The sequence below is a fragment of the Saccoglossus kowalevskii genome, chromosome 2 (assembly GCF_978046115.1).
Source record: "Saccoglossus kowalevskii chromosome 2, keSacKowa6.1, whole genome shotgun sequence".
NCBI classification, from domain to species: Eukaryota; Metazoa; Hemichordata; class Enteropneusta; family Harrimaniidae; genus Saccoglossus; species Saccoglossus kowalevskii.
Window position 1 is genome coordinate 5,433,331 of NC_140642.1, and position 26,272 is coordinate 5,459,602.

The 26,272-nt window shown below is 35.8% G+C and overlaps 1 protein-coding gene and 1 long non-coding RNA gene across 2 annotated transcripts; one reads left to right on the top strand and one right to left on the bottom strand.

Annotated features, from left to right (window-relative positions):
* The first annotated feature begins 114 nt into the window (after nucleotides 1–114).
* LOC100373031 (splicing factor 3B subunit 2-like) lies at nucleotides 115–19,596 on the top strand. Its single transcript, XM_085508256.1, has 19 exons — nucleotides 115–323; nucleotides 2,345–2,419; nucleotides 2,822–3,120; nucleotides 3,669–3,852; nucleotides 4,269–4,682; nucleotides 5,382–5,509; nucleotides 6,059–6,271; nucleotides 6,514–6,630; nucleotides 6,925–7,089; nucleotides 7,335–7,487; nucleotides 8,408–8,508; nucleotides 14,436–14,574; nucleotides 14,802–14,909; nucleotides 15,528–15,635; nucleotides 16,720–16,862; nucleotides 18,143–18,350; nucleotides 18,560–18,660; nucleotides 18,860–18,947; nucleotides 19,181–19,596. The coding sequence occupies exons 1-19, from the start codon at nucleotides 239–241 to the stop codon at nucleotides 19,247–19,249; spliced, it is 2,898 nt and encodes a 965-aa protein (XP_085364382.1). The 5' UTR covers nucleotides 115–238; the 3' UTR covers nucleotides 19,250–19,596.
* Nucleotides 19,597–22,065: 2,469 nt separating this feature from the next.
* On the bottom strand, nucleotides 22,066–23,552 carry LOC100372431 (uncharacterized). The gene is made up of 3 exons (XR_438392.3): nucleotides 23,451–23,552; nucleotides 23,169–23,310; nucleotides 22,066–22,631 (listed from the first exon to the last, which is right to left on the bottom strand). It is a non-coding gene; the product is annotated as an uncharacterized LOC100372431 (long non-coding RNA).
* Nucleotides 23,553–26,272: the final 2,720 nt, after the last annotated feature.

Here is a 26,272-nt window from a genome sequence, read left to right on the forward strand (position 1 = left end):
AATGTTATATTTATAATGAGAAAATAATATATAATTGTAGTGAAAAACAATCACCTTAAAATAGTGTTATCAGAAAACTGAAATACTGCTGCTGTATGTACAGTAACTAATTGCTATTTTGGCGGACACCGAACTGCATCACGGTATAACTAGTGCATGCATCACAGTCTCGGATATGTACGTTTGGCGTTCGTCTGTTTGAAGCTTTCTGTTATGTGCATGTGTATTTTTTATCACCATGATTCCAACAATAAATGAACTCAAGAAACTTAAAGTAGTTGACTTAAGAGAAAAGCTAAGTTCTTTCGGACTTTCGACTTCAGGTTTGTGGATATTATATTACGTTCTAGTATTATTTACAAATCCAAACGGTACTACCGGTGCAGATTAAATATTCTGTTTAAGTTTTTTTCCTGGGCCTATTGTGTTGTGGTTAAATCTACATTGAAGTAATTATAACGGCAATTTTTAGGTATTTTGTCAGTGATCACTTTACCACGTCAAGCCTCACTGTAATTCTACAAAATGTACACATAGTGTAGTGTTTGATTCTCCCCGGCGTCATTCTATACTTTATTGATTGATTGATTGATTGATTAATTGATAAAAATGAAATATTTGTTATGGACTACATACCTATAAGGTGTGTGTATGGTAGCGGGTAAGAGTTCCTTAGGGCTCCCTCACCCATAACTCTAAACCAAAACCCTGCCCCTCCAGTACCCATCCTCCATTTCAATTATATGTACACCTTTTTTGGTCACTTATAATTATTTGGAGTTTTATTAATTGGCCTATTAAATTACATTAAGGGACTGGAGTATTAGGGTTGGTGTTCAGGTTAGGGATGAAGGGGTCTTACGGAATCATTTCTGATTCGTCTCGGGTCCACACAAGTTCATTTATCCCCAAATCAGTTTGTCTTATTTGTTAGGTTACTAAAACATGTACTACTAATTTGTTCAATACAACATCCAAACAAACTTGTATATAATCAGTCATTTAAGATGGTGAATTAAAAAGTTTTGTAACCATAACATCATCCTCCCATTCACATCAGTATCACATAATTACATGCTATTGTATTGTAATAAATTACTTACTACTACTGTATCAGCTGTAAATAGTACAGTTATTAGTCCGTGACTATGTGCATCACTACCATCTTGTGTTCTGTTTTATGATTGGAATGATTTTTTCATCAGATAATGTTTGATTAACTCGAAGACATGAGAAAAATGTCTTTGATTAACTACAATCGCAAAAATAAAAAAAATCAATATAAGCAAGTTTATTGTTGTAAATATCCATCACTATTTACAATGCAAATAGAGACCCTCATCTCCACCACGAAGACAATATCACAAATAATATTAGTATTTAGCTTTTAAGTTTTATTACGTGGATGTAATATAATTATCGCCAAATGAACGGACCTGTAATCTGACCTGAGATGTGATATTGCAAGCACTGTGAATGTTCCGTGAATAAAATGCCTGCTGTGTTATGTTACATGTTTGGTGTAGTAGTATGATTGTTTTGAAGATGTGACCAGAGACATGACCTGATGCATGAACTTATGTTTAAAATTACATTCTGTCTTTATATAGATAAGTTCTATGTTACATGCGAACTCGCTATCACTAGTCAAATGTACTCTGCAAACTGACAATCAAGAGTCCTGTGTTATTTGCAAACTCACAATCACCAGTTTCTGTCTTACCTTGGAACTTGTAATCACCAGTTCAGAGAAGCAACCTAATTCGCATTGGATATTGCCACATCTACATACCTTGAAATACCTCAGTAAATGTTTTTGACTGTCTTCGATATGAATTGAATCATCATGATACAGCCCAAGTTTTGATTATCCGCCCCTCTTGAACATTCTTTTGTCTTCCAGTGCATTTGTTGCATCATGGACAAAACGATAGTGCCAGACGACAGCTTCCAGCATGGGGAGAACCCTGATTATGACACACTTGCATAATCATTACCTACCCATAGGGTAAATGGTAATCTAACATACACTGTAACTTTGCAGCTTTACTGGTTTTGGTAAAACTCTTGCTCGTAACTATACATGTATATAGTTTTACATGGCATGTGAGTAGGCATTTTGCCTGGACACCCATATGATCAAGTACTAGTAGACAGTCAGTTTCCCTGTCAAGACAGTAACTATGGTTGCCTGGAATTAATAGAACTACCGTAAGAATCTTGGTTGCTACTGTGGTTGATCAACTTTGTCTATCATGTGCTCTGATACATCAGTTATATTTTTAGTGAGATCTCATAATCATGACAAACAATATAATTATGACATCTTTTATTGTAATTACAGGTCTGAAGCCAGAATTAGTCGCAAGATTACATAGCTACTATGAACATGAAGAAGAGCAGAACAAAGAAAGTGTAGGTTAGTATCCAGCCAGAAAAATACCAATGTTTAGATCATTAATGTTGTTAGATGAGGAATATTTAAAAATGTACAGAGTACTGTATTGTGTGAACTAAAAAAAAAATCATGATTCATTCATGTTTTGTTGACAGCAGATTAAACCCTAATTATACTTTCCTGACCCTTCATAACATGTATTGAAGAATTACCCTTATTTTGAGATTTAGTTCACTTGAGTATTTCTACACATGTATTGAAGAATTACCCTTATTTTGAGATTTAGTTCACTTGAGTATTTCTACACATGTATTTCCACGCACATGTAATCCACAATTTCTTTCATTACTGTTCCATTGAGTTACATTTACTGCAATCTAAAAATCCTAACGATAATTTCCTTTTCTTGTCTTGTAAAATCAGAGGAACCACCAGTTGACACTGTTCCAAGTAGTGAAGGATCTGGTGAAAGAAAGGGATTAGAGGGTGACGAAGCATTGCAGTCAGAAGAGGCTCTCAAGCTCATTGAAAGTGAACAGAAAAGAATTTTAGAGCAACAAAAAGAACTGTTAGCACAGCGTAAACAACAACAGCTTGAAGATGAGAAACTACGGCAACAGCAAGAGGCTGCGGCTGCAGCAGTGCTGGATGAAGAGACAAGGCAGAAAGTTTTACAGCAGCAGCAGTTGATAGAGCAGCAGCGAATTGCAGATGAACAGAAAGTGAGTTTCTTCCATACTTTATTGACATGTATCTAACACCAGAATATACAGGCATGGAGGCAATTGCCTTGGTGCTGTGTGAATGCCTTGATGCCCATATTAATTGTCTTAGGCATTTTTAGAAATAATGGCCATGAAATAAGGTACCCTTAGAATACCTAAGTTGAAGCCCCATAACATAGAAGACCAGGTCAAATTGATACATTTCCAGTATAAATAGTCTCTTTCTTTCATGCAGTTATTTTGGTGATCCACTTAGACATGTATTGCAGCAAATATTGTATTATTGTAAAACCATTTATTTTCACCGACATTTAATTTCACCAATTTGTGAAGTGAACAATAAGGGTTATTGTTATTTTAGATGTGTATTTTAGATCAAATTAAATGATAAGCATGTAAATGTATTTGTACTTCCGAAACTTTGTTTGTAGAAATTCCACTATACCAATGCTAGCTAGAAGATTCATTAAATGCATATAATTTTTATAACTTTTTTCAATCGTTGGCTGAAAAACAACTGAAAAAACAATGTTGATTTGTTGTAGTTACTGCAACAACAAGCTCTAGCACAGCAGCAGTTGATGGAAGAAAAGAAAAAAGAAGAAGAACTCTTACGACAGCAACAGATGGCATTGCTGATGAAACAAAGGGAGGAGGAAGAGAAAGTCAGACAGCAACAAGAAATGATTCGAGTACAAGAAGAACACAAAAGACAACTACAGACAAGACGTGAGTATTGCAGTATGCATAATTACCATGGTTTATGAAATATAATTTTTTTAAAACATAACTGTGACAAGGCTATGTCACATCAGTCAAAATTGAAGGATTTGTTGCATGGTGGAGTGGTGAAATACAATTGACTGAGGTACTCAAGTGTTGTCCCAACCTTGGCTGTACATCTACTTAGTACAAGCACACATGTGCATATGATTTGTTTAGTTTACAAAATAATTAAAAATAATTTCAACTAAATTACAATACTAAACGTATTTGTAATGCTATTATATATCCAAGCATTATCTAGTGACTTCACGACACATTGTGATGTTTCCATGCTTAAAACCCTACAAAGTTAACCTACAATGTAGATGGAAATTTTACATCTATGCGATGCTTATAACGGTATTGTTGCTTAATTCCAGAACCATTGTTACCAACACCAAGTACACCAGCAGGTCCGCTATTACCAACACCACAGCCACCTTCAACAGCACAGACAGGACAACCAGTTTCAACAGCAGCAGCAGCAGCAACAACACCACCTATGCCTTTGATGGCAACGCCCATACCACCTCCACAAAATAGAGGTCCTCCACCAGTAAGTCATCCTCCCACAAGACCTTTATTGCCAACCCCAGACATGCAGGATCATGGTCCTCCACCTCCAAGAGGGAGAGATTCAGAACCATCACCACCTCCAAGAGGGCCTCCTCCTCCATCTGTCACAGATAATGACGATAGTTCGAAGAGGCCAGTGAAGCTGCCCCAAGCACTGGAAAAAGTACTAGCATTTAAAGATGTCAGGAAAAAAGAAATAGGAAGTTTTGAAGATGAGGGTGAGTATTATACTAGAAAGATTCAATGCTGGTACTGACTAGGTTGGCTCTTTTTTTTGCATGGCCCTGTATCAACAAGGCAGTATGACTGTATATTATTGTACTACTAGTATATGAATTGTGATTACCGTAAAACCTCTATTAGAAGCTGCATCTCTAATATAAGTCGCACCCATTCTTTTTGAATATTTGAGAACCAAAAATTCACCATTTCTCATATGTGTAGATACTCTAATAGAAGCGGCATCCCCTCTGTTGCATTGTACCATTTTAATAGAAGCTGCAGCTAATACAGATTTTACAGTCGTCAGAATAGCTGACATGTGGTTATAATGACGATAGACAAGTTATCTATTCATGGATTGCTATTTTTTAATATAAAATAATTCACATATATACATGTACAAATAATTGTACAAATTTCTACTCACTACTACTGTATTTGCTCTAATATGTCAGCAATGTATTTATGGTCAAAATAAGTCGTGCTTTAATGATCTAGCATACAATAAATGTATTATTTTGGTTTATGTGTGCCTCTATTAAAAGTGTAACGGTACTTATAATACAATAAAGATGGTACCCCTATATTATTGCAAGCTTTGGTACAACCAGAATAAGGCAAAGTCTTTTAGATGAACCATCTCCTCTATAATCACCATCAAGGTAATGAAGAAAGACATCATTTTTTATTTACAGTGGTCAAAACACAAGCAGCCGAGAAGGGGCGAAGTTTTCGTGAAGTTCCAGACATTGAAATTGAAGACCTAGAAGCGATAGAAGATGATGTCGGTACAACGAAAACAAATGAACCAGCAAATAAAGAAGTATGTAATTTTACTCAATGGTGTACATTTATTAGTCGTTACTTTAAAACCAGTCTAATGTGTTTACTGTTATAATTTTTTGAATGCTTTAAATTTGTTCATTTATAAAAAAAGATATATCTATTGCCTTTTAAGTGGTTTTGATTTATCACAAGACTGGGTGAAAAATTTACATATTATCTGTAATGACTACTTGGTCAGCTATATCTGTTTGTTATTTTTGTTACCTCATTGATTGCAGTGTATCATATTTTTAAGAGTACTGGTACTCATTTACTCTTCTCTGTCTGTTATCGCTTTAATTGGAGAATTACATTCACAGGGGTCTGTATCTCAAACATTTTGTTTATTTAGTGACCAAGTGAAGTTTGTGAAATATGGACTGTCCAAGTTTGTTAGAAAAAATCAAATGTTTCAAAAAAATGGTAGACATCAAATCAGCGACAATCCCTGGTTTTGGGTAGTGTCTTTATTGTCATGTTAACAATAATCATTGTGTTCTAACAACTAATGAACCAACTATTTCTGATAAATAAATTTTTTTTGCAGTCTAAAAACAAAAGGAGGAAAATGAAAAAGAAGAAACGAAAGAAAGCCAAGCAGAAAGAGGAGGAAGAGAGGAAGGTAGCTGTATCCGCTGCTGCAGCTGATGGAGATGATGATGATGATGACATAGAAGTCGAGTATATCCAAGAGGACCTTGCATCAGACTTCATGGATCCAGCATTCAGACATTTTCAGCATGTCTTTGAAGCTTTCAGGGTAGGGTATCAAAAGCTGCATTTTAGTGCATGTACCATTGACGAGAGTTATAAGACTTGTTTTCTTGTTTTTAGATATACCAGGTAACTGCTACTACTGTCACCTTCCACAAAATAGTTTCTGTAAAAGATGTTGATCATACAGTATAGTATGTCATCACTCTTTATGTCTGATTGATTCAAACATGAATACTGATTTTAGAGAAAGTGTAGTAAAATCTATAATATCTAATTTTCTTACAGCTTACAGATGAGGTAAAACCTGAAAAAGAGGAAAAGTCAAAAAAGCATGAAGAAAAATTACCAAAAAAGGCAGAAACATCTAAAGAGTATAGTGACAGTGACAGTGATAGTGATGATGTAAGTTAATTGTTTATTTAATTACTGTACTCATCTAGCTTAGTGCCCAACCTCTAGAAAACATGATTTTTATGGTGAGTACCCTGGGACGCTAAATCGGACAGGTATGGTATATAATAACATGGTAATTTGTTTTGTATCCTTGTCAGAAATAGCTATCCTGGCCTAGTTGTACTCCCTGCAACATAGTTGTTACTGTATCCCTTGTTGGTCTTCAGCAGTTTTGTATAGATACATGCACGTGTAACATTCTCAATACCAATACTTGAAAATAATATTTTCTACTGTTTTTAGGATGTTATCAGAAATGACGATGACAAACCTAAGATATCCAAAAAGAAACTAAGAAAGCTGAACAGATTGAGTGTTGCCGAACTGAAGCAGTTAGTTAGTAGACCCGATGTCGTAGAAATGCATGATGTCACGGCACAAGATCCAAAGCTACTTGTTCATTTGAAGGTGAGGCATAATATTTCTATGATGTACCATAGTCTCGAGTAATGACATCAGACGAAGCTCACATTGTCAGTATTGACATGTACTGTCTAATAATAACAAGTTATACTTAATGAATGAATTTGACTTGATTTGTTGCAATTGGATTTGTATACCAATCCTGGCCTCATACCAAAAGTGCTTGACATGTGTCTGTTGTCATTGTAAATCACCAAAAATTGTTTAAATGTATGTCCGTTCTTCCCTAGGCAACAAGGAACACTGTGCCAGTACCTAGACATTGGTGTTTCAAGAGGAAGTACCTACAAGGTAAAAGGGGTATTGAAAAACCACCATTTGAACTGCCAGATTTCATCAAAAGGACAGGAATCATGGAGATGAGAGAGGCGTTGCAGGAGAAGGTAAGATTCAATCCCTGCCTGCTTATTTATTTGTTTTTAGCTCCTGCTTGGCACAACTACAAATGAGGGCTAGTGGAATGATCAGATTCTGTGAGTGAATTATGTGGGTAATTACTTGTACAAGGTTTTCTCAGCAATGAACAGTTAAGTTCAATTTCATTAAAACTTGTACATCATGCATGTTGGGTTTTTAGCAAATTATTTTGTTTTGTGATTACCAGGTACATTCAATTTCCTATATTTGCCTTTCTCGCAATGTGAATGAAGGAAAAGATACAAAAATGTATACAAGGAAAAAATGTCTTTCATTATCATTTTTTCTTATAGTAACAATAATTAGTGATGTGAATTAAATGCATGTTTCTTGTGCTTTATATTTTATTTCATTAAAATGAGTTACATTCTTTATCAGTATGTCATCATACAATGTATGTCACCTAGGTGAAATTTTAGTGTGAATAGCATGTATAAGTACTTTTCAAGATACAGTTAAAAATTTGGCTAGAAGAAAAAATTGTTAAACTGAAAAATGACTGCACATACATAAAACAATGAAGACATTAGCAACCAGTTTTAAGCATGATATTTCATTAGATTTTTAGTTATACTGTTATTGAAGAGAACTTATAAATCATTGTTCATTATCAATCCTTAAACAATTGGATTTTTTATTTCTGCCTGAAAACTGCCAGAGCAATAGCAGTGATAGTCGCAGAATGTTCAATTCTCTGTTCTTGGTGAATATTCCGTCTTAATATGCATAAAACAAGCAATTTTTATTTATCCAATAGTAAAAGGTTGTTGGAAGTGATTCTGACTCCTTCTTGTCTGGCAGACCTTGCAAGAATTTTCTTATGTGCTTTTGTGATACATTGTATAGTTACTGATTTATTGAAAAATATGTCTTTTTTTATTTACAGGAAGAAGCAAAGACAATGAAATCAAAGATGAGAGAAAAAGTGAGGCCAAAGATGGGCAAAATTGATATTGATTATCAAAAATTACACGATGCTTTCTTCAAGTAAGTTGTACCGTTAAAGTCCTATTATAAACCGCAGTTTATATTACAATGTATCAATTTAAAAATTGGGATCAAAAGCTCAAGTTCAGGGTGCGGTTTCTATTACGTACATATTGCAATCACTAAATGGGCGTGGTCATTTTTTGTCCACAACACATGCACAAATCAAACAATACACCGTACAATCTCTTGAATAGGCGTCGGGGAAGAGTGAAAGGCCTTACAGTACTCATTCCGCCCAACCTCCCGCTTTTATCGCTTTTTTTCCCGACCGCTTATCGCTTAATTTCCGACCGCTCGCTGCTTTCCGACCGGAAACCGACCGCTTTTTTTCCGCTCGCTCGCGTTCGCTTTTGTTCGCTCGCTCACTCCTGCTATGGCTGGCTTCAGAAACATCGTCCACTTGCCAGCCGACCGCTGGAGTAACAATGATCGTACATTGTATGTATAAACTTAAGTTTTTATTCGTAATAAATTTAGGTTTTAATGACGATTCAAAACACAACGCCTATTGCTTCTCTGTTTTGGAACAAAGACGCCTTCAAATCACTTGACACATTGTAACGTTTGCTACGCAAGTCGAACTGTGACCTGTATTTACATATTTACGTCCTTGTGTGTGTAGTTCAAGCAGCTATATAACTGGTCAATCGCGATATGTATCGAGTACTAGTATTTGTGTGTTGTGTGTGTGTTTCTGTGTGTGATTTTGACTAAATTTATTCCGAACGGCGCTCAAAATAATTTGACACTTTGTTATTTTCGAACGCAACTCACACTATGACCCTTACTCAATTTGCATAAGTAATACGAATGCTGTAGTTCAGAAAATCTATTGGTTAACTTTTGCTCGTGTCTGGGTGCGCAAAACAAAACTGCACATATAATTATCGCATAGCTGAATTTCTACAAATCAATTGGACTTAAGCTACTAGTATAATGACTGTGACGATTAATCGCTTGTCTGAGTACATGCGGCGACGAATTATTGGATTGGCAGCAGCCGGACGAAAAATGAAAGAGATCTCGAAACAGTTAATTTGTTGAGGAAAACAAAACAAACGCGGCCAGTGATACATTTTGAAAACAAAATTACAAAATAAACGCAATCAGAGACGCCGACCACGCGCGTTGGAAATAAATAAAACGTGTTGTGACAGTCTCACCAAACTCTTTCACTCGCGCAATATAATTATGTTATTTCCCAAAGCACTTATATTTAATACATTGACGAAAAACACCGCAAGAAAAATGTAAATCAGGCTTGTAATTACTAGTAACTCTACTCGAACGCAATGTTGATCACTGTAAAAGTGGATAAATTCGAACCGTCATCAAATTCAAAATTCAAGCGATCTCGTTGAATGTCAAAAATAAACTCGATGTTTAGAAAGACAAAAACAACACCATATTAGAGTGCAAAAAAAGTTAGCAGCAAAGAACGAGAAGTGCATGTGGGAAAGCGATGAGTGAACTCGAGGAAAATTATGCTGATGTGAGAACAAGCCATATACTCGCGGAGTACTCGCTAAAACATCGAGAAAATGTGCCATTTCAAAGGGCACCCTTACAAATAATGTCTGCGATTGTGTGAACATGATAACGTGCAAACAAGGAACAGAACTCTTGGTCCACCAAGGAAACTTAGCGATGATGCAGTTAGATGTATACGGCTGTTGAAAACAGAGACTCCTTCGATCTCATATAAGCAGGTTCACGTGGATGTATCATTTTCAACTATTACCAACAACGCTATGATGACAAAGACATTGTGAAATTCTTTTGTTTTTATGTAGAAAAATACAGTAATTTTACCAAGTAAAAGCATATTTATTAAAATTGTTGTTCATACACGAGTTGTCGAACACACTACATAGTTTGTAATTTCATCTAGCTCCTTTCAGTCACGATTCAAGACAAATAAAAGGCACAAATATAGATAATATAGCAAATTATTTTTTTCTGTAATATTCGTGTGTAATCAGTAATTATGAAAAAAAATTATGGGTACATATGAAATAGATTTCGTTATGAATTATTCTTAATATCAATTTCTAAATTATTTTGTCAAAATCAGTTTTTTTTCCAGGTTTTTTCCCCCAAAACGAAAGAATTTCATAATTTCGGGAAAAGTTTTTTTCTTACTATTATTTATAGGGAACGGAAAGTCTTTATCGTAGTGCTTCGCCTCGGTTGACAATGAGCTCTTCGGGTCGCTAAAACTGTATGTCCACCTCTGTTGGGGTGAACATTTGTATTATTACACTGAATAAATCTTAGAACAGAAATGGTGGCACTCAATTATGGCAATCTTCCAGCTCATCGTTAGAAAGATTTTCGGAGGCAAATTTAATCTTGAAGGATTGCAGGAAATTGACCCTTACCGATTCATATTTATGAATTAATCGGGATTCAGGTATCATAGTGTTTGTAACAGGAAAAAAAAACGCTTTCGCGTGGGATTTTTCATGCAAACATTGTGAATGGTTCCTCGACACTGATATTCCTTTTTAACTTTCAATTTTTCTAAGACGCGGCAAACCCTGCTCATGATCGGAGACGTCGTCGAGATGCAGGTGCGATTCCTCTTAGCAACGCGTTCTATTTATTTCCAAAGCGTGTGGTCGGCGCCTTTGATTGCGTTTATTTCGTTCTTTTATTCACGTAATCTATCACTGGCAGCGTTTGTTTTGTCGCCTCTCACAACTTAATGTCCAAGCTGACTTTGTTTTGGCTGTAAGTGAACTACGTACAGCTCATGAAAGTATTTCGCCCAGAGTTCGCAAAAAACGGAATACCCTGCAAAATTTGAATCCTTTATTTTATAACGAGACATTGGGCGCAAACATAAAAACCATAATTGTAATTCAACAGGTTTATGTAACGTGTTAGTCCGCTTGCCAGCCGCCTAGTTAAAAAACGCGATCTCCAGTGATGTCAGCTTCGACAACTTCGGACAAGTAAGATGGGCGCTGGCCGACATTACATTTGCAAGTATTGTATTTGCTTGACAAATTGTACACTACGGTCATTCTATAACAATCGATCAGTCGTTTTTTTCACAGTCTTACTATTCCTGCAGATATTCTTCAATTGTTATAGGTGCCACGGATTTTAACATAACTACATGTACATCTTGATCCGTGTTAAACCCAAACCATGCGTGCATGACAACCGTCACCCGACACACGGTTACTCAACGAATACCGTACTCTACAGTAGACATTTTTCGCTCTCCATCAAAAATAGAATGGTTTTATTTCATATTAGTTGTGTCTGTGTCAGTGTCGTATTTGATTTCACATGTTTGGTTCGATCTTGTTTATGGTGGACATTATTACTAAGCGTATGTATTATTACCAATTTTACATGGCCGTGTGATCCACCGTATTTTTTTCAACGGTCGTTCTATAAATTTCTGATTGTATTTATTCTTATTTTAATATCATAAAAACAAAAATGATACACTTGTACATGAAACAGTAGGTAATGAACTGTAAATGCGGGCGGTTGCGCTGTCAGGCGAGCGAGCGAGCGATTGCGCGAGCGGATACTTCCGGATTTGCGCGGTCGAAAAAAAAGCGGAAATTGCGCGGTCGAATTGAACAAAGCGAGCGAAAAAAAAGCGATCGAAATCCGGAAGCGGGCGGGAGGTTCGGCGAAATGAGTACTGTATTTTGGTTCTAAAATAGGCGTTACGAAATGTTGAAAAATTACAGTCAATCAAACAAAATTTCCACATGATACAAAAAATACTCAGTATTTTTAATGTAATATGCATTTATTTTTTTAATTTTCTTGGTAACGTAAAGTATATTCTAACAGAAGTTTCAAATAAAAACACGAATGCACTGCTTAGTAGCAAATGATCACAGAACGGTAGCTCGATCCGGCCATGCTGCGGGTCACAAGTGAATAACTTGTTTTCGAAGTGTTGATATTGGTGATTATTATTTAGTAGTGATTCGAAATGATTCGAAGTGTTGATATTGGTGATTATTATTTAGTAGTGATTCGAAGTGTTGATATTGGTGATTATTATTTAGTAGTGATTACAATAACGCACGAAAAATAAATTCGTTGAATTGTTATAAAATGCAAGTAAAATTCAACTTAGTTTCCCTGTAAGCGAATGATTTCAGTCACATGTAAACAGCCGATACGATATCCGCCATGTTTTTGAATGCTCATGTGACGTATTATTGATCGGATAGGTCAAGTCGCTAATTAACCAATCAAAATGCTGGATGGTGCCCACGTGTCTAAATTACATAGCTCATTTAATTATGTTAATGACAGTTCAGCGACCTCATGGTGAACGCAACACGGAAGAGATTTACCGATAATGTAGTGCGATCTTTTGCCTTTGATTTCCATGGGAAAACGGCATGATTTTTTTTTAAACCAAGAAATTATTTGTTTTCGAAAGATAAATTATTCTTCAATGCTTAGTTTAACACTTTTACGGTGATAAAAGTTCATTGTCTAAAACTTGTGAAACACAGACGTATTCAGAAAGAGTATTGACAGAGGTCGCCGCCAGAACAAAAGCAGTTTCATTGCCTGTCTGACATCTTATCACCGCTGAACAATAAATAGGTGTGAATATTTTTAGGCATGTTGTCGAAACAAATGAATAGGATTAGGAACAATGCCGTTTTAGAACAGCTGGTTGAAACAATGAAGTCAGTCACGGTCTTGTTGAATTGGGAGTGCAGTTAGTAATAGGTACTTTTAAAGTTTTCAATTTTTGTTAAGAACTCTTTAACCCCAAAGCCGGAATTGGGGTTGCGGTTACTATTACGTATGCGGTTTATATTAGGACTTTAACGGTGGGGATACTAAATAAATTGTTCTACACTACTACTTCATGGATACCTTACATTTCGGATTATTGCGCGTTTCCCTAAGTGGAAAATAGGTTATTGCTTTGATACTTGGCATGTAGGTGCCTTCAATTTACTATTTTTGGCAAATATTTTTAAAGTCTTCTTGTAGACTGCCAATATTTTTGGAACAACTTTGCTACCATAATGTTCTTGTAGGATAGCAGAGCTATTTCGACTGTCAGGTCTTGTTTTAAAAAAAACAACAACATTGTTTCCCCACACTGAAGGTGACCTTTTAATAATCTACGAAAAGCATGCCCAACATTAAACTCACAAATATTTGTGATTGATGGGAACTCGGCAACATTGATGAAGTCAAGCCCAATTGTTGATTGTAAAAATGACATTCTACTTTTTACAACTATTAAAAATCAAAAACTATCACTTGTGGTGAGAATGGTTTTATTGGTGGATCAAAGTTCAGGAGTAGTTACTGGTGGGCATGCAGTCTTTTAATAATTTTGACTGACTTGACGTGACTTAACTTTGACGTGTCTATAAATGCTCTGCTTCAATGTTTTATAATAAATTCAAGTGGACACCACGTGGTAGAAAATGAAATACTGTTTGAGAAAACAAGTCGTGGCTTTCTCACAAGATCTCGGCTGCCATTTGCAAATAAGGCAACTTATAAACATTCAATGCAGTCACTTATCTAACATTCCACCATGAACTTTAACAGGAGTGCATTCGCGCCACTCCCTCGGGGTGCCCAAGTGGTGTGGCAGTAGTGACCTTTGCAACGTAAGGGTTCCCAGAGGAAAAATAATCCTTGGAAGTAGTGTCACGTGATCGCATTGGTCCACTGCTATGCGATCGAAACTTGCGTAAAATGTATAAAATTTATTTTAAAATCACGCCCAGTTGCATTTTATGTTTGAAAAAATCACTTAAACATGTTTTACCTATCAATTTCGTCATTCGCTATCTTTTTATCAAAAACTGGGCAGGTGCCAGGCGCCCCCATTGTCACCACAAGGCGACAACACGAACACACTCCAGGTGTATTTTATACTTCTATTTTCTGTATTTATTCAGATGGCAAAGCAAACCCAAGATGACTATTCATGGTGATTTATACTATGAAGGTAAAGAGTTTGAAACTAGGTTAAAGGAAAAGAAACCAGGGGAGTTATCTGATGACCTTCGAACAGCACTTGGAATGCCAGTTGGTCCAGTAAGTGTCTTACTTTTAAGCTGGGTATAATTGAATACTATGACTTGTGTGCACTACACCATGAAGCTGTGTTTTAGTATATTGTTTTTGGTATACTCAAGCAAAAATTTAATTTGCAAATTAACATAGTCATCTAATGATAAATGCTGTATTTTAATCATGGAAATAATTGTCATTTATGTAATAAATGATCGCATCAATTAATGCATTTCATGTTCATCTTTCAGAATGCTCATAAATTCCCACCTCCGTGGTTGATAGCAATGCAACGTTATGGTCCACCACCCTCCTATCCTAATCTGAAAGTTCCTGGTCTCAATGCACCTATACCAGAAGTAAGCTTTGCTCACCATTATATGTTGAACTTGTATTTAAATGCAGACATTAGAAAGAACAGGGACAGCCAATGTCTCATCTATCTTTGTATTTAAATGCAGACATTAGAAAGAACAGGGACAGCCAATGTCTCATCTATCTTTGTATTTAAACGTGATTTGTCCAACCATAACAATTTTTGTCAACATGGTAAGTTGATGATGAATGTTTGAAAAAAAAAATTAATAATAAAAGTAAATCGTGCTGAATCCAAAGTTTGAAGCAAAGCAATTGTGTAATGCTCAATGATGTGCATTTCATTCACAATACTAGACCAGGTCAAATTTAGAGAAATGTTTTCAGAGACTGTGAAGTTATGCCATTGTAAATAACCTACTGTGATAAATATTACACACAGCAATCAGGGTTGTGTTGCATGGAATACTCAAACATAAGATACAACAGCAAAGATACCAGTGTTTGCCATATACATGTACCTGCTCATCTACAAGTTATTTAAAAAATTATTTTCTAATGAGTATTTCTAGTATGTATATTGTTTAAAGATTAACATAATTATACAGCTGTCTTTCTATTCTGTTTAGTAAATGATTACTTGCTTCGTTTTTTTCCTTCAGACATGTTCTTTTGGTTATCATGCTGGTGGCTGGGGTAAACCACCTGTTGATGAATCTGGTAAACCACTTTATGGTGATGTCTTTGGTACAAATGCTTCCGATTTTCAGGTAATTCTCTAACTACAGAATATCTTTAATAGTATTTCCAAATTGATCAGTATTATTGTAAGATGATCTAATTTCATGATGATTATAAAACAATGACCTGAATGTTTCTGTGACTGTGTTTTCTGACATAGATAAAATATGTTATAGGTCTGAGCAACAATAAAAAATGTGTCTGTCTGTTGATTCTCATTGTTAACACTGGGGGCGCTGTCTCAAACTATGTACCGGGCATGTGTAACATGTTAAACTTCCTAACTATATTTAGTCCCCTTTCGGACGTAGTCCGAAAACGGGGACTTATGTTTTGCCCTGTGTGCGTCCGTGCGTGCTTCCATGATCACCTGTATCTCGAACATGCATGGACCGATTAAGTTCAAACTTCAATCATACATCACACATTATATGGGACATATGCACATGCATTTGTTTCATGATCTCATTAACGATAGCCAAATGGCGGCCGCTTTAAGGCCGAAAATGCATTGAAATCACACATTTTCACCATTCCGAACGCGGATCTCAGTTATGCATGGACAGATTTTGTTCAAATTTGGTACATACATTAAACATAATAGGACCTTGATGCACGTCTTTTTTTTTTTCGGATCAAGTTCGAAATGGCCGACTGGCGGCCATTTTGTTAAAGAATTCAGTTCTGGATCCGTATCCAAGACATGTCTGGATTGATCAAGTTCAAACTTCACACACACATGGTACATCATGTCACAAATAGATATGTGCATTTGTTTCATGATCCGCTTAACAATAGCTGAATGATGGCCATTTTAAGGCCGAAAATGCATCAAAATCACGTATTTTCACAATTCCGGAACCAGATCTCAGTCATGCATGGATGGATTTTGTTCAGATTTAGTACAATGTGTTGTACATATGCAGGTGCATTTCGGTCATGATCTGCTTTGAATGTATATGTCATTGACAATGACTTGTTTTTATTGAGAACTCCCTAGTAATAAGATATCCTAATATATCCTCCTCGTACACTTTTGTTAAACTTTAGTTTCAGCAGTGGGCTGAATGGAATCTACCTGTGTTAATGACTATAAATATTTACATTTTTCAGACACCTAGTGAAGAGGAAGACATTGACAAGACACCTTGGGGTGAGTTAGAAAGTGAATCAGAAGAAGAATCAGAAGAGGAAGAATCATCAGAAGAGGAGGATGAAGTACCTGATGATACAGGTTTAATAACACCAGCTGAGGGGTAAGACAAAATACCATATGTGGTATTATTAACTAGTCAATAATTACCATGTTGTGTTTTATACAGCCAAACAGCCACCTGTAAAGAGTGACCACCTTTGTGCAGTCCTTTTGCTGTTTACACATCAAAGACACTGGATATAAAGAACATCTGTCTAACGTGACCACCGACCACTCTATTGTAAACCTGTTCACACTTGAACCTTTGTTTAACTACCACCCAGATTTCCATCAGGTGGTTGCAGCAATAGCCAATAGCTACTGGTGAATCGCTAATAGGAAAGTGGCCATATGTTATGTTCAGATTACCAAGTACGTAGTCTTTCAGGATAAAAGAAGAGGAGGTCCATCGCAACTTTGGGTTGTGAAGTTGCGAATAAGACACGATAATTATATCGTCTGAATCATTGGCATATTAACAGCAAAGTTTCAAATGAATTATAAAACTAGCTTGTTTTCGATCGACACTATAATATTGATACCCATTGTCATTGGGCACTTCATTGGACGGTCTAACACTTCTAAGGCAAATTCTCGTCATCCTGTAAACAAAGAAAAAAAGATTTTTTATTTACCTTACAAACAAAATATCCAAACTAAACAATAAAGCATTTGTTTGTTCTGTTTTTAATGTGGGATTGCAAAATGCGATCAATTTTGGCCGTTGATCGTTATTATTAAATTATACTAATCTGGTTGTACATGGGCAAAACATCTTTTTATTGAAAGGCAATTCTCAATTAACCATATTTCTGATTTGACCCTCTTTCTAAATAAAAGGTACCATAAAATTCCTAATATAAACTACATATTACGTAATAGTAACTGCACCCCTGATTTCGGCTTCAGGGTTTAAGGAATTCTTGACAAAAATTGAAAACATGAAAATTACCTATTACTAACTGGTCCGCCAATTCAACAAGACCGTGACTGACTTCTACTGACTGTCCTTTATGGACATTTTTGACCACTACTACTACTGGGCAAATTAAGATGATTCCTGCACAGTACTTATGATCAAACTACACTTTCAATGCTATGGGGAAAACACAACCAAAAACCACTTTCAATGGTTTGGGGAAAATCTTACCAACTATCACTTTCAAAGCTATGGGGAGAATTCTACTAACTATAACTTTCATTATTTGTTTAAAATGAAAATTTCTGCCTGTGAGATTTTGTTGTTAATGTTTACATGCAGTGAACATGTGTGCCTTTTCTGGCAGGGCAATACAAACATTGCATTTGTATTCACCTGTGATTTGCTTTGTTTCCTTGCAGTGGTTTGATCACACCTAGTGGAATAACATCAGTGCCAGCTGGTATGGAAACACCAGAAATGATAGAACTCAGGAAAAAGAAGATAGAAGATGCCATGGAGCAAGGTGGAGAGACACCACAGTTATACACCATACTGCCAGAGAAGAAAGCAGGTCCAGTTGGTGCCACCATGATGGGATCTACATACACTTACGATGTCCCACCTCCTGTAAGTAGCAATGTAATGTCTAGATCATTATTATCACATACACTAATAATGTCCCACCTCCTGTAAGTAGCCATGTGATGTCTAAATCATTATCATCATATACACTAATAATGTCTCACCTTCTGTAAGTAGCCATGTAATGTCTAGATCATTGCGTATTTGATAATACTTCTCTCTTTAAGTAAATCATGTTTTTCGTTGTTCATCAGACTAAAAAACCATTAATGCCAGGATCCGGTGGAGATTTAGGTGTTGCTGTTGCTCTTGATCCCAGTGAGCTGGATATGGACACAGCTGCAATTGAAGCCAAGTAAGCAAGTTCATTCTTGTCTTTCTGTGTTTCTATAATTATGACTCTGCTGTATCATATAAATATTATTATCACAATTTCCTCACGTTTGGAGATCAAGTCTCTTCAACCATTTTGGATTTTCCAGATCAGAGTTACAAATCTGTTTTTCTATTGCCGATGAGTAACTCCAAATTTGATATGTTTTTCTTTTATATAGATACGAGGAAAAAGTTCGAGAACAACAGAATCAGTTAGAAAAAGAGGACCTCAGTGATATGGTAGCAGAGCATGCAGCTAAACAAAAAGTAAATAATTGTATTTCGTTCATTAGTTTCCATAATTTTTGGATGGATATTCATTCTCTATGTTGATTAGATATGCACAGATTTTGCATAGCCAGTTGTACAGTTTAGTAGTCTATTTATGCCCCCTCTAGTGGTAAGATTTTAAATACCTCAGAACTTAAAATTATATTCAAGCATATTTTTTTTATAAATTCTACATTTCACATATTCTCTTTTACATATTATTTTTTTAGAAAAAGAGGAAACAACAGCAAAATCAAGAAAACAAGCCAAGCAAGAAATACAAAGAATTCAAGTTTTAGATTTGTCGTTCATACTCTTGGTTATTCTTTGCTACCAGTATCATAGCTGCAGATCATCTTAAGGGGTGATCAGGAGATCCAATTGTCTATCGCATTTTTAATCAAACTAAGATTTCTTTTCTGTTTTTTATGGAAAATGTATCTTATGACAAAATGAACTGCAGAGAAGTTAAAAAGTGGATTTTCTTGAGATTTGGTGGATTCTTATGCTTCTATTTTTTAAAGAATTTGTGTTTTCAGTACGTGTCAGAGTATCTTGTAAAAACTGCTTATTTTAAAAGCTGTATAACTTTGATGACTTAGTCAATAAATCAAGATATTTATATACCAGTACCCTCAAACACAAATGACTGTCAAGTCTGTCATTTGCTATTGTTATTTTGATCATTCAAATACATTTACTGTGTATATGCCCCTTCGCTATAGTACAAATATCACTGACAGGTTGTTTTGCACACAAATATTTACCGGTAACACAAAAAAGATTAATTCGGTGATAAGGATAATTGTTATTTCTTATTAAAGCCTCCAGACGTACTAGGTCATCTATTGATTGAACTGAATCTTTTTTTCTTTTCTTTTCTAAACTCTTTAAAATATATACAGTATTTAATTATATCACTTACTTGCCAACAACAACCTCCCCTGTGTGATACTACCTCTCCCCAATGTATAACTTTAAATGTGGGTGTCGCATATCATGTTACTTAGCTGCTTCTATTTTAATTTATTGATGGACTAATAAGAATTCAGACTTCCGAATAGTATTTGCTTAAAGGAATTTGCAGTAACATGAGCAATATCTTTAAAGCTTTGCATTACATAGTGAAAGTGTTTTGCAATATATTGCTTCATATAATGAAGGATGATTTCGCTTTCATTTACCACAATAAAATAGGACAAACAGAAAATTTGGTCAACAACTACCATTCTATATTAGTCGGGATATGCCATCAAATACGGCAGGATTTCAAAAGTTTTAGATGTTATTCTTTGTCCCGTTTTTTATGACTGTCCTGTTATGTTTCTACTTTGTTATTCACATACTGATCAAATTAATGTTTCAGATCATGGTTTTAAAGACAAAAATTGTTATCAGAACAGTGCTATGCAAGTATGCGCATCTTGTTTTAGATCAATATTAAAGTTGAATAAAGTTGTATGTTGGTCCTAACAGCTTTTTTCAACATTTTCGTCAAAACCAAATTGCTTTTATCATGTTGGACACCATTCAGATGATCCTGATTAGTATATCTCGCCAATGTTTATGTTCCTAACCAACCTGTGTCTGATGGTGATATGCCAGATTGTCGTGGACATTGTGAATAGAGGTACGATTACAATTAGTTGCACTCTCATCAGATTGGTTACCCTATTTATTGGTAGCATCTCGTGGGTGAACGGTAGGGTACCCTAGCTCATATCTTGTGAATAGCAAGACACAGTTTAATACTACACGTAACTACCGTATAGAAAATCACTGGAATACCTATGGTCAGTCTAAAATGTATGTTATCTTTTCATTAAGTGCTACGACACTAACTATACGTGTGTCCACGTCATACACCTTAAATAAACTTCACAATTACGGGTATCAAACAGAACAAGTTATAACATGTATCGCCATGACAACTATCAACTGGAGCAGATAAACAAGTTTTGAACAGTTTGTATAGAATCCCACAAGGTCTGTGGTACAACAGTTTAACACTGATATATCGACAACCCATGTAGTATGTACTGACGGCTCTGTAACTCCAGCATTTCACGTTAAGGCATATAAATAACTGTATATGTTGACTGTCACACATGAACTCTGATTAAGCGACTTTGTCATGTGGGACAAGTTCGTTTCAGATGTTAAGATTTTGGCTGCAAATAGATTTATCAATAGCCACACATGATACTAGTATATAAATTGATCAGCTGTATAATGTAAGCTCTGTGAGGACAACAGTAGATTTGTTTGAAGGAATGCGCATAGATATACTGCAAAGTGTTCCCAATATTATATACCTGATATCATAAACTTCATACAGAACTAATTACAAACATGTTGCAATAACTCAACATCCATGCTTAGCCTAATTGCTATGTGTTTATATACTGTCATGAATTTGTTTTCGCGTATCTGTTAACCGACTTAATTAGTTGATTACGAGCGAATTGCTGTGTTATGTCCGTCATCGTTTAGGTCTATTTGAAGTTTTGGACGGAATTTGGCTCAGTGATTTGGAACTAATTACCAGATAACCGTCGCGATTCTGACAGTTTATATCCGTAGTTATTAATGTAGTGAACGATTAATCAAAAGATATGACGTATTCAGTACTTAGTGTGATTGGCTTTATGATTGAAGGTTACGCCCTAGAGTCTTTTACTGTTTTGTAATTGGTTAGAGTTTTGAAAATGAATAAAGAGTTTGAGTTGGTCTTGGCGAATACTCCACGACAGACGCAGTCGCGAGTCCAGTCCAGGGGCGAGCCTTGAGGCAGTCCAGTCTTGGGCGAGTCTTGGTTCAGCCTTGTGAGAGTCTTGGGGACTTTTCCCCAGGGCGCTGTGTCTTACAGAGTGCTCGAAAGATCGACTAAGACGAGAGTTGAAACGTATTTCGTTGTGTGTGCCTTATTTGACTGTAAAGTTAAAGTGACTTTCCCGATCCCGTACCTCAAGGGGACGAGATATAGAGAGACGAGACGAGTTTTCCCCCTGACACGTGTGGAGAACCCCGTGGAGAAGAATTTCCCCCTGATAATACGCCAAACCAACATTCTTTAGGGGATTTAATTAACATCGCATATATTAAGTACAAACTATTTTATTGAGTGTGTTTATTCAGTAAAATAATAAATAGTATCAATGGGATACGTTAATAAACTTAACAGTTTGTCTAGCAAACGCACAATATACCTAATATGAAAGATCAACAACATGTGCAAATTACGTGTGTTCTTCAGTTCCGTCATATCGTGACATACAATCTATATAGCGATATTTATATATAAAATTTGTTTAGCATTTCAATTTGATGTCTATCAGGTAAGCATGTGGTTCATAATTATCACAGTGATGTCTTGATGATGCACAATGTTTACACGTCACTATCAGGAGACGTCATCAGCTCTGATGCACAGTTGTCAATTTCTACAAAAGGATTTCTTTTTGTCTTTAAATATACATATCATAATTCTTGATAACTTCGTTGTGGGTCACATGCTCACACGTCATTGTATTGATACTCGATGATAAGCTTATCATCCACTCAGTGCCACCACCTGAAATATCCGGCTTCTTGGGTCGCCTGGTTACTGTTTTGCTAACGTGAGTATCAAGGAGGTAAGCACTACGCCAACCAACGAAGTCATAGAGCTGGCTGTGCTTTCTGTAATAAATGACGAAAATAGAAACAATAACGTGACTAAATACCTTGTTATATTTTTAAATATAAATGCACCACGTTTGCAGCCGAATCATCTGATTATACAACATATCACCATAGTTACTAAAATTCTCACCACACTGACAGAATTGTTCTCTAAAGTTGGAGACAAGATTGCGAGCAACGCTTATTTCTAAATAATAGACCTAGGTTTGAGTCTTTTACGGAGAAATTAGACAACGTACCAGAATATTGTATTTAAATGTTACCATGGAAATATTTGGTGACGTGGTCGTTTATAGCTGGGGTATTCCAAACTCTAGGGTTGTCCTGATGATAACAAATTATTTTTTGGTTTAGTTTCACCTACTAGCTCGTTTGATTTATCACCAAGTTAAAGTATAATACTGGGTGGTTGTTTTTACCAACAAAATCCGTGCAGTTTGTGATTTTTTCAGTCTCGAAAAGTGTGTATTTTCCTGGGCGACAGTATTCACAAAGTATCCAAAAAATAGCAAAGATTTTATGTAATTTTCTCACCTTCAGTTGGGGTATCGATTGTTTCTAGATCCGTTGAGTTGGTGTCCCCGTCTGTAACAGATTCCGTAATCACTGGCTCTGCCGTCTGGGCCTGTATAGTTGCGATATACACGGCTAACACGCAGAGAAGAACCAAATAAATCTATGAAAATAGGGTTGTGTTAGATAATATAATAAAAAGAAAAGGTATATGAGCACAGTATATCTCCTGGTTTGCAAGTAATTTGGACAATATTTTCCATCTTACAATGTTAATAAAAGAAATTTTCATTTGAAACTCACCTTACTGTTCATCTTTCAGTTGCTAAGCGACACTACAGTCTAAATGAAACTACTGGTGCGTTATTAATGGTCAGGAACTGAAACATTTGTGCTTTGCTCTATCAAGTGTGAGACAACGTACGTACTATTTATACTTGATATGGTTCCACCCTTATAGTAAATACACTAATGATATGATTCTTGTAACGAGACCTGATTGGTTTATATCGTTCTTATCGTAATGACGTACATTTGCTTATGATTAAAACTGAATCAGTGTTACCATGGTTAAATACCAACACATAAAAATGTGATGCGCATCATTTGATCAATCATTTTGTTTATTCATACAGCCCTGCGGCTTCTTTCATTCAAAATTCTACACAATTCAGAAGTAGTGGCAATTTGGCACGAAGGGTACGACTACTCTTTGATGTGCTCCTGGAGTGAATCCAGTGACGCAAAACGACGCTGAGCGTCTTCGAATATTTCCGCTATTTATAAAAAATTATGCCCATGATAAATTCCCAACCTCACGATAATTCGCTGCTGCTTCAAAATATTGACACTACGCCCTCTCAAACAATCTCTGTTATACATGTTTTCTTGATGGCATGCCACGTCATATGTGTGAGACATTGGCACATGTATCGGGTACCATGTCAATGTGAAGGATTACTTTGATGTAAATTTGTGACAGAATAAGGTAACTAGAGGTCGAACCCGCAGTATCAATACTGATTTATTAACATCAGTTAAATGTGATAACCGGATGTCACCGTTCAAGGAGACAAATGAACGGCCGTTCCCATTAATACCGTGCATAATACTTTGGAAAAAATACAACACACAAAATAACAATTTATTGCTCATTTTTATTATATTTTCATTAACTTATTTCTGATATGCCAAAATTAGAAGTGTCAACATTCATGAACGGTTGAAATTAAGCGTTTTTTATCTTATATTTATCATATCATTTATCATTGACCCCGCGGCTTCTGTGTTTTTTTAAATCGACACAAACCAGAAGTAGCGGAAATTTGACTTGAGAGGCGACGTCTAACCGAAGTTACAATTTTACAGAATTCGAATACACAAACAGATGTATCTCGTCGTTAGTATGACAGCTGAGTGTACGACCATCGATGTAAAAATGGCTTTTGGATTTTTTAATAGGCTATAGGATGAATCATTTGAAGAACATTTGGTGACTCAACAGCTTTACTGATAATGATAAGCACGGTCTTATCTACAAAACTAAGCGTAACCACCTTGACACTTGGTGGAGGTCGATAACTATATGAAGTCCTGGGATGTGTTCATAACACAAAACGTCACACGGCCGTTTTCAAAACCTTCTGCCATGATGTATACAAGTTGGAACAGTGTATCATGGTGAATATTTTCACGAACTCGATAAAATGAAGGGTACTTAGGTATTGCATCGCGATGTCACGAACTCGCGATAACGGGTCATGTTTGCAAGACATGAGAACAAACATTGGGTGACAGGAGGTACTGTCTATTCTATTTCTGTTTCTATTCTACGAATTTGTGACATCATAAGTTACCTAGTCATCATTGATATCATGTGATATCAATGAAACTACTTTCTAATAACTGGTACGCTTGATGCGAAATCCAGCAACAACAAGGCATTACTAAGCAGTTCAATGTTGAGACATTTGTAACAGTGGACAGACCTGAGATAGTTACAATGTAAATTTATTTATTAGGCATAGTTAGGCAGTTATTCTTACAAAATTTATATTATGAGCAAAGGATGTTAGTATAATTATTACAACTATGTAATAAATCATTTTCACAGACTACTTGTGTAAACTAGTGAACTGTTACTAGGACACATTTATTTTTTGTTTGCCATGTTACCTTCATGAGATGATATTCGTGATATTTCCCGCTCCAGGAAAACACCAGAACCTTTGGTGTCGTGGGAAAAACTAATCTATATAAGTCAGTATTACGACAGGAACATGACAGTGTACAAACAAACAAAGTATAATCAGTACAAACATTCTTGGTGATTCAAGCCGCGTAGGCTTGTTCCTCAACTGAGATCTGTCAACACGAGAAGCGACTGATTCTGTCATTTGTTTTTCACTTTGAACTTGTAAAGATGTATCATGATGTTAATGTACATCGGTCGTACGTTAATCCCCGGACTTCGACGACAAAACAACGATTTTTAAATATGTAAAAATCAAACGAGTATACATACGAGTATACAAGTTGACTTACATCTGTCAACTGAATATTAAAATATGGAAATAATAATTTTTGAGGACTTTTAGTCTCGATGAACTCAATATGAACATGGATAATGAGGTTATTATTTAAATATCGTGATAGTCTAGCTCTGCCTTATATAAATATGATTAGGTTTACATTTTAAAGTGTGATAGGTATTTTTGATGGTTAAAAACCTTTCACTTAGGTAACCGGGATTCGGTCGTTTCCACGCTAGGCTGACAAAAGACACACACAAGCTTCGTTCATGTTCCCAAAACGATTCTCTGCCAAGTCCCCGGTTTTCACCCGAGACAGCATTAAATCAATCTTTATTTCTTGTCACCCCTTAACCAATTACAATCAGTATAAGAGACTCCAAGGCCTTGCCTTCAAACAAACAACCAATCACATGAAAGTTTTACACATCATAATCAATTAATTACTCGTCAAGCTATCTAGAAAAACACTACTATATATTGTCAACACCAACTAATATTTATGGGGTAATAGTCTTGCACTAACATTCCACAAAGATACCACCTTAGTTAAAATCGCAAACAACATTGGTTTAGAATTACAGCTACTGTCTT

Coding starts and splice junctions, on each gene's coding strand:
- LOC100373031 (XM_085508256.1), top strand. CDS start 239: ATGATTCCAACAATAAATGAACTCAAGAAACTTAAAGTAGTTGACTTA. Junction 2,420..2,821: donor GCAGAACAAAGAAAGTGTAG/GTTAGTATCCAG, acceptor TTGTAAAATCAG/AGGAACCACCAGTTGACACT. Junction 16,863..18,142: donor TTAATAACACCAGCTGAGGG/GTAAGACAAAAT, acceptor GTTTCCTTGCAG/TGGTTTGATCACACCTAGTG.